The 12,922-nt window shown below is 46.3% G+C and overlaps 6 protein-coding genes across 6 annotated transcripts; 4 read left to right on the top strand and 2 right to left on the bottom strand.

Moving 5' to 3' along the window:
• The first annotated feature begins 587 nt into the window (after positions 1-587).
• On the top strand, positions 588-2,883 carry B0J16DRAFT_1961 (uncharacterized protein). The gene has a single exon (XM_046122880.1). The coding sequence runs from the start codon at positions 862-864 to the stop codon at positions 2,605-2,607; it is 1,746 nt and encodes a 581-aa protein (XP_045988210.1). The 5' UTR covers positions 588-861; the 3' UTR covers positions 2,608-2,883.
• A 532-nt stretch (positions 2,884-3,415) lies between these two features.
• B0J16DRAFT_365878 (uncharacterized protein) lies at positions 3,416-4,645 on the top strand. The gene is made up of 2 exons (XM_046130062.1): positions 3,416-4,177; positions 4,228-4,645. Exons 1-2 carry the CDS (start codon positions 3,560-3,562, stop codon positions 4,501-4,503), a joined length of 894 nt encoding a protein of 297 aa, XP_045988209.1. The 5' UTR covers positions 3,416-3,559; the 3' UTR covers positions 4,504-4,645.
• B0J16DRAFT_1950 (uncharacterized protein) lies at positions 4,624-5,639 on the bottom strand. The gene is made up of 2 exons (XM_046122865.1): positions 5,305-5,639; positions 4,624-5,251 (listed from the first exon to the last, which is right to left on the bottom strand). Exons 1-2 carry the CDS (start codon positions 5,501-5,503, stop codon positions 4,836-4,838), a joined length of 615 nt encoding a protein of 204 aa, XP_045988208.1. The 5' UTR covers positions 5,504-5,639; the 3' UTR covers positions 4,624-4,835.
• Positions 5,640-6,232: 593 nt separating this feature from the next.
• On the top strand, positions 6,233-7,151 carry B0J16DRAFT_365876 (uncharacterized protein). Its single transcript, XM_046130061.1, has 3 exons — positions 6,233-6,715; positions 6,769-6,940; positions 7,002-7,151. The coding sequence occupies exons 1-2, from the start codon at positions 6,534-6,536 to the stop codon at positions 6,878-6,880; spliced, it is 294 nt and encodes a 97-aa protein (XP_045988207.1). The 5' UTR covers positions 6,233-6,533; the 3' UTR covers positions 6,881-6,940; positions 7,002-7,151.
• Positions 7,152-8,332: 1,181 nt separating this feature from the next.
• On the top strand, positions 8,333-8,863 carry B0J16DRAFT_326174 (uncharacterized protein). Its single transcript, XM_046125975.1, has 2 exons — positions 8,333-8,573; positions 8,631-8,863. The coding sequence occupies exons 1-2, from the start codon at positions 8,380-8,382 to the stop codon at positions 8,794-8,796; spliced, it is 360 nt and encodes a 119-aa protein (XP_045988206.1). The 5' UTR covers positions 8,333-8,379; the 3' UTR covers positions 8,797-8,863.
• A 2,879-nt stretch (positions 8,864-11,742) lies between these two features.
• B0J16DRAFT_312918 (uncharacterized protein) lies at positions 11,743-12,522 on the bottom strand (the record flags this gene model as incomplete). Its single annotated transcript, XM_046125087.1, has 2 exons — positions 11,743-11,868; positions 11,917-12,522. 2 exons carry the CDS (start codon positions 12,520-12,522, stop codon positions 11,743-11,745), a joined length of 732 nt encoding a protein of 243 aa, XP_045988205.1.
• Between the last annotated feature and the right edge of the window lie 400 nt (positions 12,523-12,922).

Here is a 12,922-nt window from a genome sequence, read left to right as displayed (position 1 = left end):
CCTTATGCCTCAACTTACCGTGGCCTGACACGTGCATCTTTGCCGGGTGATCCCTCCCTCTCCGTTGTCACTGTCTATCTGTACAAGGTAGTGGATTTTTCGCATCTCGCACACGCTGGCTGTGTGATACTAAGCCCAACGGTAAAAAGCACGAAAATAGGTACTTTTCTAGAACAAGCCCAGTTGGTTCCCTCAAGCTCAGCCTCCAAAACGGTGGCCGAGTTGCTCAGCAGCGAGGAGGCCCCACCTGCCAAGTTGAGATGAGATCTGTAAGATTTCGTTCTGAGGTGCAGACAGAGAAAGAAGCTGAATGATCTCGAATATTCTCATTTTCTGCATGATTATTTCATCACCTGTGATAAATCATAATTTTCGTTTCGTCGTTTCTGAGTAACGTGAGAATGCACATCTTTGTGAAACATTTGGACTCTGATGTCATTGTTTGATCAATGACAGGGAAACAGGGCCACTCCGAATAAATGGTCCCGGAAAGCTGGGCAGAAAGCCGTTGACCTGCTTCTCTGTAGGGTAAGCCACTTAACTTCAACTATCTGGTACCGATTAATGTTATAGTTAGGTAGCGTTCTGATTGTCAACGGAATCCAGCGTAATTACCTGATACGACACGCAACCTTGGGAACGGTTGGCGCTTTTTGTCTCGACATCCCGAAGCCATGGACTCATCTGATGAAGCACCATACTTTTGCATGGCGGATACAAGATGTCGCCTCTGCCAGTTCGAGTTGGAAGAATACGACTTGGTCGTCGCACGTCTGTTGGTCCGATCGTGTGATGTTGGCAATGGCTCACGTAAAGATAGACATTGGGGGCCTTCGATTATCGATGTAGTTTAACCTCCGTATGTCCGACACTATACACGACGGTTTTGAATGGATCAATCTGCACACTTGTGCCAGACCTCGATGCATGTTAGAGGGTCGCCGCGTGCCTTTCTTTCACAACGACTGTCTTGACTTCAGGCAATACGACATCTCGGATGCGTTGATCGCTGCTGGAGACTACGCTTTTGACCCTCCTGGACACGAGAGAAACAGACGCTCTCGTCGTATCAAGCGTCTTCTGGCTCCAAAGTTGAGGGATGAGCTTCAGATTAGACTTCCGGCTGAGATATTGATGACCATAACTGGATTCCTTGTCCGTGAATGCGCTGTCATCACGACAGAAGCACAGTCGCTGGGGACTGATGTCTGTGATATGACTGTTGACCTAACACAAGATGTGTATGTTAGTTACACAACCATCGAAGGTCTACGCTATGTGAAGAGCATTAGCAACACGGCGCCAAAGCTTTGCAATGAAGATCACACTAGGTTATTCAGCAAGCAGGGGGAGTCTGTCGGTAAGATATGGATCGCTGAAGATTGTCGTGGGATTCGCTTTGTAAAATTCTGTCCAGCAGAGGCCTCATTAGTAGGACATACACCAATTGTGAAGTCGTGGTGGAGAACCATCTCTACTCTGTGTGATGTTGACAAGATCACAATTAAATCTGACGTAAGTGCCACCTGCAAGTCAAGCTCAATATTAACATCAGGTCAGGGTCTCAAAGTTAGGGACATTCTCATTTGTAATGAGACGATACCAGATGACGCCAGCAATTATGTTGGTTGGGTGAGCCCTGAACATCCAAACGATATCATTGATATCACGACGTTCGATCAAGTCAATGTCTTTCCCGAAAGACTTATGATGACGTTCTTTAATTGCAATACCAACGGTATAACCGGATATACAGCAGTGACTGGCGGAAGCTACGTTGCAATGATTCATGCTCATGAGAATGATAGTACTGGCTTTTATGCAGATATGGACGGTGCTTTCCCGCGCGACTTCTTCATCTATATGCCACTTAATGAAGGAGAATTTGTGACTGAGATATGTCGAAGATATGCACTAGCAGCAGGAGATTGGATCTCGGCCTGTCTTGTGTTCATTACGAATAAAGGTAGAAACACCCTCTTTGGAACAAGCGGTCCCCCGGAATCTTGTCTAGCTCTCGATAGGATTCTAACGCCTTCACCAAATGGAACGCAGATCTGGTTCAACGATTCAACGTCGGTGCATCGAAAGTCGCTCAGATATATTGCATTTGATGAACTTGAGCCGCCTATCCAGCGTCCTTTCCCTCCCTCACTTATACCGAACCCTCCGTGCTTCTGGACCCATAACACTGAGTCATGGTTCGTATCATCATGCAGTATGGAAGGGATTGTGGATATGACCCTCTGCAGAGATACAGCATTTGGTCATCGACCCATCACCGGGATTCTGCTACAATATGAAAATGGTCACCGGGAATGCTTGGGCCAGTTTCAGTTTGATAAGACCCTCGAGAAGATGCCAGTGCAGCATGTAAGGGACCTGTATATTGGCAGCTTGAGGACCACAAAGTCGTACCTCTATATTGCAGACGTTACCACCTCTCCACCACATGACTATGGAGGCCTGTTTTGGATGCAAGTTTCTCGACACGGTACACTTGAATGGTGGTCGTCTTTTCATCATTCCATCGTGCACTACACATCTATCACAGGACAGCTCACCAACTTGAAAACACCATTTCCGAACTACACTAAGCAAATTTAAGTATTCTACAAACCTCATCCAATCCTATACAGGGTGTATTAGGTGATGCCTCGTCTAGAACTGACCCATGCCGCCTTTCCTTTATATGTGATTGCCCTCCAGCCATCTTTGGTTGTTGTCTTCTGGCTGCCATGGGCGTCGCTGAAAAGTACTCTGTCGACCTTCCAAGGTGAGTAACCCGTCTAACTTAAACTTTGATGACTTTCCACTAGTAGGAGACGTCTGCTTACCTATATTCCTTAACGGACGAGGGTGCATTCTGCGTATAGTATGAATAAGCATCGTTGAGATGGTAAGGTGTGCAGTAAGGTTGATTCTTTAACCTTGATGTGGTGAACTAGATGTCTATTTGATAGACTCGGATAAGCCGCAAGCTCTCTATGAAGCTTACTGGACCTTCTTGGGATGATGTTTGCCACTCAGATGAAATATGGCCATTATCATGATGGCCTTCGTTCGCGGGAGGCGTGAAGTTTGTTGACCGTCGGCAAAATGTGGGATTAGTGAACACTATAGTATAACAAATCAAGGAATTGCAGGGCGTGAGTCAAATGTTCTTGGCAATCCGTTTTTCAATAAAAAAATTCCATGAGAAGTTAAAAATCTTGTCAACAATCTGCATTCACGATATTGGTGACCCGATTACCTAGGCAGCAAGCCGTTGACCTACCTCCCTTCTAGGGTAAGCCACTTGCGCCGTCGTAGGGCAGAACCAGGGTTGGTATCCACTAAACCGTTTCAGGAAAAGTTTCATCTCCAAATTCATTGCCGCATTGCTGGCCTCTTCCCTTCTCGAAGGTTTTCATCCCCAATCTCAAGCACAGTGACGTCTTTTTGTCATCTTCTTTCACACTCCTTGACCAAGATCCTTTATTGAGTTTTGACCACTTTTTTCCCATCCACCACTCTAGATTTCATTCTTGACATCTTGAAAGACAAAAACATCACCATTATGGACGCCCTTAAACCCGCCGTCGATGCCGTCAAGCCGGCCATTACAGCTATCACGCACAACATCCCCGCGCCCATTCGCGACATTGGCGTTTCTCTCATCGGCGAGACTTGCTACAAGTCTCTTCTTCTCGACGTCAACATCGAGGATGTCGACTGCATCAAGCTCGGTGTCTCCAAGGCTCTCGGTATCGGAATCATCGCTGCCTCCGCCGTCGTCAAGGTTCCCCAGATCAAGAAGCTCCTCTCGTCCAAGTCCGCCGAGGGCGTGTCTTTCCTCTCTTATGTCCTCGAGACTGCTTCATACATCATCTCGCTCGCCTACAACATCCGAAATGGCTTCCCTTTCAGCACCTTCGGCGAGACTGCCTTGATCGTTGGACAGAACGTCATCATCTCGGTGCTTGTCCTCAACTACAGCGGCCGAGCTAGTCTTGCTGCTGTCTTTGTCGCTGGTCTTGCTGCCGCCGCTGCTACTTTGTTCGCTGAGAATATTGTCGATGCGCAGACCTTGAGCCAGCTACAGGCTGGTGCTGGTGCCCTGAGCGTCGCTAGCAAGCTTCCCCAGATCTTCACCATCTTCCAGCAGGGTAGCACCGGTCAGCTCAGTGCTTTTGCTGTAAGTCATCCCAAGTCTCCAGTTTGTAAAGCAACAACTAACATATTCAGGTCTTCAACTACCTCGCCGGTTCTCTTTCCCGAATTTTCACAACCCTCCAGGAGGTTGACGACAAGCTCATTCTCTGGGGATTCATTTCTGGCTTCGCTCTCAACGCCATCCTTGCTCTCCAGATGATCTGGTACTGGAACGCTCCCTCCGAGAAGGCCAAGGGCAAGCGCAAGGTCTCTCCCATCGAGGCCAAGCCTGCTACCAGCACTCTGAGCCCTTCTGCCTCTACCACGGCTACTCCCAAGAAGAGCCCCACCACTCGCCGCCGCGGTTAGATAGGAATATCTAGGTTCTTGTGCGAAATTGCGTTGATTTTATAGAGAAATTGCTTCCATAAGCTCATATTTAATACATGGTTCACTTTGCTACACTCATGCTTCGTTGATTGAATATGTTACACTGCAAGTGCACTCAGAGTGCAATGTTGAGTGTACTGATGTTGTATATATTTAACTACCTATGTATCCTTCTGAAATGCCCGTTGGTGATGCTATCCCAGCAATCCATGCAAATGGTATCCCCCTGTTGTGCCCTGGTATGAACGCCGTTGTAATAACCCAAGTGTTGTCGCTAATATCCCCAATTGCCCAATCCTATATCCCAACCCTCAAAAAGCCATCGCAGTTTGTACGTTTGCGGAATTGTGACTCGTCGTGTCATTTCGACCTGCGCACCGCAGACATCGTTTCTGCTCGCCGAGGTTGCTGACAGAGCAGCTAAAACAGACATGCTTGCCACAAGCACCGCATGAGTGATCCTCGTTATCGAATCCATCCACACCCATGCCATTCTCGCCGCCGTTCAAGCTAACACCACAGTCATCGCAGTTTGAAGGTGCCAGTTCGGTTTGGTTGAGAGTAGAAGTCGACGCCGATGGTGCAGAAGAGATATTCCAGAATCGATGGAGGGATTGTTGCGTTGACTCGGGTCTTGTAGTTTGCGCTTCCGTTTGCATATGTTCTGATGGGATTTCGGCGTGTTGACTCTGGTTCTGCGCCGAGTACAGCATATTAAGCGTTCGTTCTGGCATACTATTAGCAAATTGTCTTCAAAACTCATCTAAGACAAAAACTCACGATGAATCATCTCAGCAGAAGGTCTATTATCGCGAAATCGCTTCATAGTTCGACTATGAAGATGAATCGGTGCTGAAGCCATGATGGTGAAAGGGTTGGTTATGGTGCTGTTAACGCGTGGAGGAGAGTCGAAGGATGAGACTGATGAGGGTGAGGCGCAAAGCTCGGAGACGGATCGTTTGCGCTTGTGGGTCGCCATTTTATATATTTGAGTTGATAAACTTCTGGAGATTGGGCTTTGTCGAGGAATTGGATATTTGGAAGGAGAGTACTCTGTAGTGGGATAGGGATGTCGCGAGTGATGAGGTGAGATGAGATCTCTACTTGAGTTGTGGGGCTGAGAGTTGGCGGCGCGACATGGCGCGCTTGGATGGTGACGTCTGGGCGGGTGGACGCGTTAATGGGTTCGCGCTACAGTTCGTGGTCCAGAACCTTTCAGGCCGTATACTCCATGCCTCTCGGTACCATGCTCCGGTACCCACCGTACTTCGCCGGGCCGCTTCGGCATGGAAGGTATCTGTCAGTTTGGTTTATCTGCTTACACGGAGTTCTGATCTATGGGTAGATCACCCCGTAGATCAAATCTAGACCATACACTATGTAATTGCTCGACAAAACATTTCCCCTTACGCAACATTATTTCGACGGAGATCTGCAACGGAGAATGAACAGCCTGCCCAATAGGGTCTCAGTCCGTTTTTGCAGGGAGGAAAATGAACAGCTCGTGATTTTCGCGAACACGCATCGTCATTGACAAACGTTCTAGACTTTTGTTGCTTTGGCAGCTAGCCAGTTAAATTATGACAAGGCCCTCGTTGTCAGCCGCCTATGACGTTATATCGTAAGGCAGGAGCCATGACCGTTGAGATCCCATTTCTATGCCAAGAAGAAGATCCTCGCATCCAAAGTTCTAGACCGTAGCGACCTACCGCGCGTCAGCGGCACATCTCGAGTTCATGGAAGAATGACATACTGAAACTTACCATGACATAGATGGGACATTTCATGAACCCCCATTTCTTTATGAACCCGATTCTTTCGTGGCGCCTTTGGCACATGCCGAATGGCGAATTCAACTGGGCTGAGAACAAATCCTGGTAAAGAATAGCATTACATCAACAGGTTGTCTCATGTACAAAACTGCTGGACTTTTGTAAGTAGGTATATAAGTTACTTGGTCTCGACTCTGGATATTTCAGCCTTCCTCAAGCTTAGGGCAATTATTCAATATGACTCGACTAAACGTTGACGCTATCATCACCCTTGTCAGTGCGATTCCTGCTCTCTTGATTGCATCTTTAAGTGCCTGGCTCGCCTATTTAACGCTACGCCGCCGCAACATCTCTCGCAATGACATTGAAACCTCAGCAATCGAATTTATTGTTTCACAAACGAGTACTACTCTATCGAGGTATGCCTTTTATGGGTTTCTATCTAGTTGCTTTCTAGCACTAAACGTTATAGTCTGGAAAAAACCTCATCATCCGAAGCCCCAACGACTCTCTCATCGTCAAGCAAACACTTTCCCCAATTGCAACTCCCACCTGTAGCCCTCTTACGTGACTTCGAGCAGTAGCCAAGGCGAGCCTGATCGTAACCAACCATCGTGTCAGACGAACGAGTCAAACTTGCCAATGTAAGTCGAGTGCACCAATCTTAGTCGTATTTTATGTCATTGGACACTGACCTTACATAAGGGCTGAATGCCTTGTAGTGGCAGTGCAGTGCTTACTGGCTTTGTAATTTGCCACTGAGCATTCTTCATTTTGTGTTTATCGAGCTTGCTTAGGCTAAGGAGAGGGGAAAAGGTCTTGCGAAATATAATAATGGAGCTAAACCACTCTTACTTGTATTCAATATATTAATTGTTGTATCCAACGTAGACCGTCGGTGTTTAGTGAATTAGATGTTCTTTAACTGAGGTGCTTTAGCTAATACCGGGCAAGGGTGCAGGTCTCGCTTCCCCACATTATGCGGGAACTAAATTAGTGTCAAAGTGATTGTTTATTCCCGATACTCGATGCCACCTACAGTCCTGACTATTCTACTTACAGCAATGCTACAGGTCTATTTCTTGTTTCCTCTCAGCGTCTTAGACAACTTCCTCTTCCTGAACTTGACTTAATCATAATCTGAGTACTAGAATCTTATTAAAGAGATTGCCTTACGTTACCAAGAAAAGAAAAACAGCAACTTATAGATGTAAATAACGTCCAGCGTCAGTGCCAGTGTCAGTATTAGTGCCATAGCCGTGAGCTGCTGCATATGCTGTCCTCGCAGCCTCTCAAAACTGCCCGCTTGATAGCTTTGTGGCACACCAACGGCCGACAGTATTATCAGACGTGCGCCTCAAGCTTTGACATGATAAGGTCTGAATCATTTTTTGATACCCGCTTCCTCTGGGAAGTCTCAGCCTCCATGTCTGGCTATTTGTTGTTGGAATGGTCCAAGTTTTTTCTGTTACAATACCAGCCAATGCGCTCCTCCCCCTTATGCCCAGGTAGCTTTCGACCAACCTGTAAGAAGTTAAGTTGCTTCTCTCTGTGGGCTTCTCTACCAAAGATAGAAGGACATCCCGTCAATTTAGCGCTTGTCCGGTCCCTGCCCCGGGCTTGCCAGGATCCGCCCTAAATGAAGCTAATCGGTCCAGTGTCCCAAGCATAGTACTAATGGAACTTCCTACTACAGCCCGCAGGGGTCTCAAATATTAGTTCGGTACAGAGAACCAGTTTACTTCTAATCCTAGAAAATAGCAGTAAAGAAAGCTAGAAAAATAGATTAGCTTCTTAATAAGAGTCCTAAGATTGTTAATGTACTATTTTTCCAGTTGAAAAATGCTCTATTGTAGGGTAATTTATTAAAGAAATACTAAAGTGGCAAAATTCGGTCTTACGCTAACATTTGAGACCCCTGCGGGCTGTACATGCCAAAAGCTCAGTGCGCCGCCGCCTCAACCGGGTTGGTTGGTTCACTTAAATGTCAGATAGCTTTTTTTTTTATACAACTTTCCTCTCATTCTCAACCTCATCCTCAATCTTGCAATTTCTGTAGCATGAGTTAAACTTATTCTTTAACATGAGTGATCTATCAGCAGAAGTTATTTTAACTATTATTGGCACAATTCTAGGATTACTAGCATTACTTGTGTCATCTTTGAGCGCTTGGTTCGCCTATACATCACTTCATCGTCGCAATTCTCCACCCAGTGATATCGAGACTGTTGGACTTGTTCCAGTACGACTTTATCCAACTTTCCTAATACACGGATGGTATGTCTCTTTCCCAGATACATTGTTTCGTGCCACAACTAACGCTTATTGATTTAGGCCGTCATCCACTGCTATCCCGCTTCCTTCAATGCCGACGATACCCCCAATTTCACCACCGCATTCACAACCGCCGCACACAAATTCACCACCGAATCTGGTAGGAGAAAGCTCATCAGGTGTACTCAGACGACTGGAGAGAGTGGAACATCATCAGGAAATATGAAGGTCTCTTTGGCTGAGACGAAAGAGGACGAGCGATGGATGGTAGCAGGCGTGACGCTTCTGGGGTGTGATTTTCTAAATTATTCTTATTTCTCTTCATCGTTACTTCTAGTATATAGATCTGGATAAGCCTAACAATCGAGAGAAGGTTTCTTTTGTAATAAATACTGGTAGAATTCTTTACTTACTGTAGCCGTTACATCCCAGGGGACTGTCATCAGATCGGCGGGATGGACGATCGGGGGATTCTGTAAGTCTCATCTCCCCACCGTAAACGGGAACTAAAATAGTAATGCAACCTACCTAAGTAGGTACTATGGATGTTGGCTTTGCATTCAGCTGTTGACTTTTCTCTGCGATACTCTAACACTACAATACATGTATAATCTCATCTTGAGAGATAGAAATCAATTACAACATTATATTCCTTACTGGAGAAGAACCGACTTCGGAGGTTAATATGTTCCCTGAAGTCGTTCTTCTGGCGATATGGCTCACAAGAAAACGCCCAGCCTAAATAGTCGAGCTTGCGCTCAAACACATCAGACCGCACCTTCCCGCATACCAACCAACCCAAGACAATCTTGCAGCCGCAACTCCTCCATTTTCTTGTCTGTAAATTTCTGCGTGCCTTTGTCCCGTTCCCTTCTTACTTTTCTTCTGAGTTGCTAGACAGTCCATATACTTGTCTTCTCAATCTTGACCTCGCTTTGCAATTTCCCCAGCCTAAATTGAATCCCTTTGAGCATGGGTAATCTATCCACGGAAGCTATTGTGACTATCATTAGTACGCTACCTGGATTGCTTGTTTCGGCTCTGAGTGCTTGGTTCGCATATGTCGGACTCCGTCGTCGGAATGACGCCCGTAACGATATTGAGACCCCAGCTATTAGAGTTACTATAGTGCGACTTGATCCAGCCTCTCGGTATAATTTATTTTTATTTCTACTTTATCTTTGATGCCCTATTTGCATTACATATCTAATGTTTTGCTCTAACAGAATGGAATTTACTGCCATCCCACCTCAATTAATGCCAACGGCGCGACAACATTCACCCCGGATTCCAGATGCGCCACAACGTCTACATCCTCCTCCTCCTTCTCCAGTAGGGGAAAACTCACCAGGCGTATCTCGACGACCGGAACGCGTGGGATTCCCTTGAGCGTCGCAATGATAACCTAGAGCCTATTCATTTTAGGATTATCTTGTTTCCCTGAACTTGTTGTATATAGAGGTAAAATGGCAAGGGCGACGAAGGATGGCAGGCATAAGGCTTCTGGGGTATTCATTCCTAAATGTTTAGTTCCTTTCCTCGAGCAGATATTTGTTTTGTTCTTTGAATTATATTGTTACACATATAGACATTGATATTTCAGGAGATATAAACCCAACGATTTAAACATGTGTTCCCTTGTAACATACCAGTAGAATGTTCTTCATATCCATTGTATCAAGCAAATATGAAACTTGGGCCATCGCACTAAGCGTGTCGGTGTGATATGATTGGTCAGAATTTGGGAGAGGCGACCTGGTTTGCTCGCCTCATGTTGTATGTTGTGTGGTTGGCTGCTGACCACAGAGCGCAAGGTGAGGACACTGAACTTTCTTGCAGCTTTCACTCTGTATTGGCCGCACTCGAGATTGATTAGATCACGGATACCGTTCATTCCCTACATATCCCATATCGGCAGGTAGTCTAGAGTTCTGGGGAGTAGCTGCGTCAATCACAGCACTTGCTGCTTTTCTACTATGGGTATGGTTTGAAGTTTTTCCACTTGAGTCTCGCACTAGCTAAGTATAATTACACATCTGTTACATGCCTGTTATTATGTCCATCTATAAAGAATCGAAACTGCCCCATCTATATCTCCAATCACCCATGTTCCCATGTCGCTTGCATCGTGGAATTTGCCCGACATAAGGTCAACAAGTCCAGCCTTATAGTATATCCTTCTTCAATTAAAATGGCAAGTCGGGCTTGCATTTGGTACTGTTATGCATCGTCCATCAGCTTGCTTCTCGTCGTCGTTATAGCAGGGTATTGTTTGATCATGCTTCGTTCGGTCGGCTCGTTGAAAATATCCTGCAATAGCATTAATACTTGCAACACACAAGGGAGACTTGATACCGTACCTTAATCCAACACCCGATGGTGTTTGGCCACTCTTTATCAACAAAATGCATTCCTCATTATGTTCCACTTGTTGTGCTTCTTGTGCCAATACACCTTGAATGCAAAGAATACACCAACACAGGACACAACCAGTCCAGCAGTGGAATATGCAATAGCGACTTTAACTTCATCCGACATTGTTGGCGATCAAACAAAGGAGCCGTTAGAGGACAAGAAAGGGATTGCAATGGACAGAGAATGCTGTAGGGCAAAGAATGGGGATTGTCAGGCACGAAGATGAAGATTGTAGAGGACAAAGAACTCAAGATCTGGGGTGTAACGGGCCCTAATAAAGAACAAGCAGTTTATCTAGGCGCCGCCAAAAGAGCCGCAGCTCGAGGCAGTGCCGCCATACTGAGCGTTGTGTGTTGCACATTTGCACACCATCGAGGCTGGATGAGTAATACAAGACTGCTGGAGTAGTGAGTACGACAGATCGTGGATGTTGACTAATTATAACGAGGCAGAGTGAGATTCGAGGGAGGAGTAGTTTGTGTAACAGCATGATGTTGGTGATCAAGTCGGTTGCACTTTGGAGGTTTTAATGTTTTTATTGTGAGATTAGTTATGAAGAACTCCAACATTTGGTACAAAGTAAACTAAATAGGTCATCAAGACTTGACAGAACTCCAACTCCTGCGCTATGTTTTCCCAAACGCAATACAAAACAAGGGATCATGTACGTCAACAACTCCAGAGGCAAGACAGATCACCCAAGAGAGCGAATCAACAACCAATCTCGACAAGGCTCTCATGGTATCCTCTTCAGAATTCACCACCTCCACCAGTTCCCAAACAGAAGCTCAAAAAGAAACCCCCTCACTGTATACGGCAGCTGATGCGGTATCACAGGAAACTCCGTCCTCGTCGACTCAGAATACTCGGCCGTGGTAATATACTGTGAATCCGTTAGCTATATTCTTCAAACAGTTGAGAATGGACTTACCCCTCGATCCCAAGTGTACGCTCTATGCGACGCAGAACAGATCGAGAAGGATAACCACGTGCAGAAGTACAAAGCCACCCTGTGTGCTCCTATGAGAGCACGGAGGATGGGGTGTACTATCGGGCGCAAGATGTATCGGCGCACTGGCTCCAAGGCGCGATAGAGGGCGCGAGAGAATCTATAGCATTTGATGCAGAGAAGGATGACTATGGGCAAGAAGATCTCCTCCCAGAGGTATTGGAGTGTAGACATGGGTCTCTTCACGGCTGGCAGAGGAAGAGACATGGCCCACAGGAGAAGAGACGGCAGCTCTTCCCAGAGACCTTGCACTATTATTCTCTCCCACACTGTCTGGAAGTATATCTCTTCCCAGGGAATCTTTCTCAGTATCCACAGGATTGGCTTAAGTGCCATATCCCAGACGGTCGGTCGGAGAATACTCATCCACAGGGGGAAGAGAAATATGTGCCAGAGGAATCGACAAATGGGCCAGGTGATATAGTAGGCGCATTTGTCTTCCAAGAAGAATAGATTGTCTTCTTGGTACAGGGACTCTGTCCCATCGTAGTCCCAAGGAGTGCTTGGGCAGTCGGAGTCCACAGTCATGGGGGTGCCCGGTATCTCTGGACTAGATTTTGGGCTCCTTTTGTGCTTAGGCGCCCTGCATCCTCTTGTCGAGCGACCCATCGTGACTAGAATTTGACTGTGATATAGGTGTGATGGTGCGATAGATGGTGTTGTTCGGGCACGACAGCAGTGTCTGGAGGGCGAAGCGTAGTGGGTGGTGGCGAAAGGAAGTCAGTGTTGGGAAAAGGGAAAGAGTGTCGTGTTTATTTTGGAAAAAGGTTGGGAAGAATATTCGTCCTGCCTTATTTAATGTTTGGCTCGAGCGATCAGATTCGCAGGGTTTGGTGGAAGCAAAGCTTGATGTACGACAGCAAACGAGATAGAGCAACAGCAATCAGCAACTCAATAGATGATAATGTCATATAGACCAATTATGATA

This window comes from Fusarium flagelliforme (assembly GCF_020744385.1).
Source record: "Fusarium flagelliforme strain FIESC 12 MPI-CAGE-AA-0113 chromosome Unknown B0J16scaffold_1, whole genome shotgun sequence".
Taxonomy (NCBI): domain Eukaryota; kingdom Fungi; phylum Ascomycota; class Sordariomycetes; order Hypocreales; family Nectriaceae; genus Fusarium; species Fusarium flagelliforme.
Note: the sequence above shows the minus strand (reverse complement) of the source record. Positions and strands in the feature narration are given on the sequence as shown.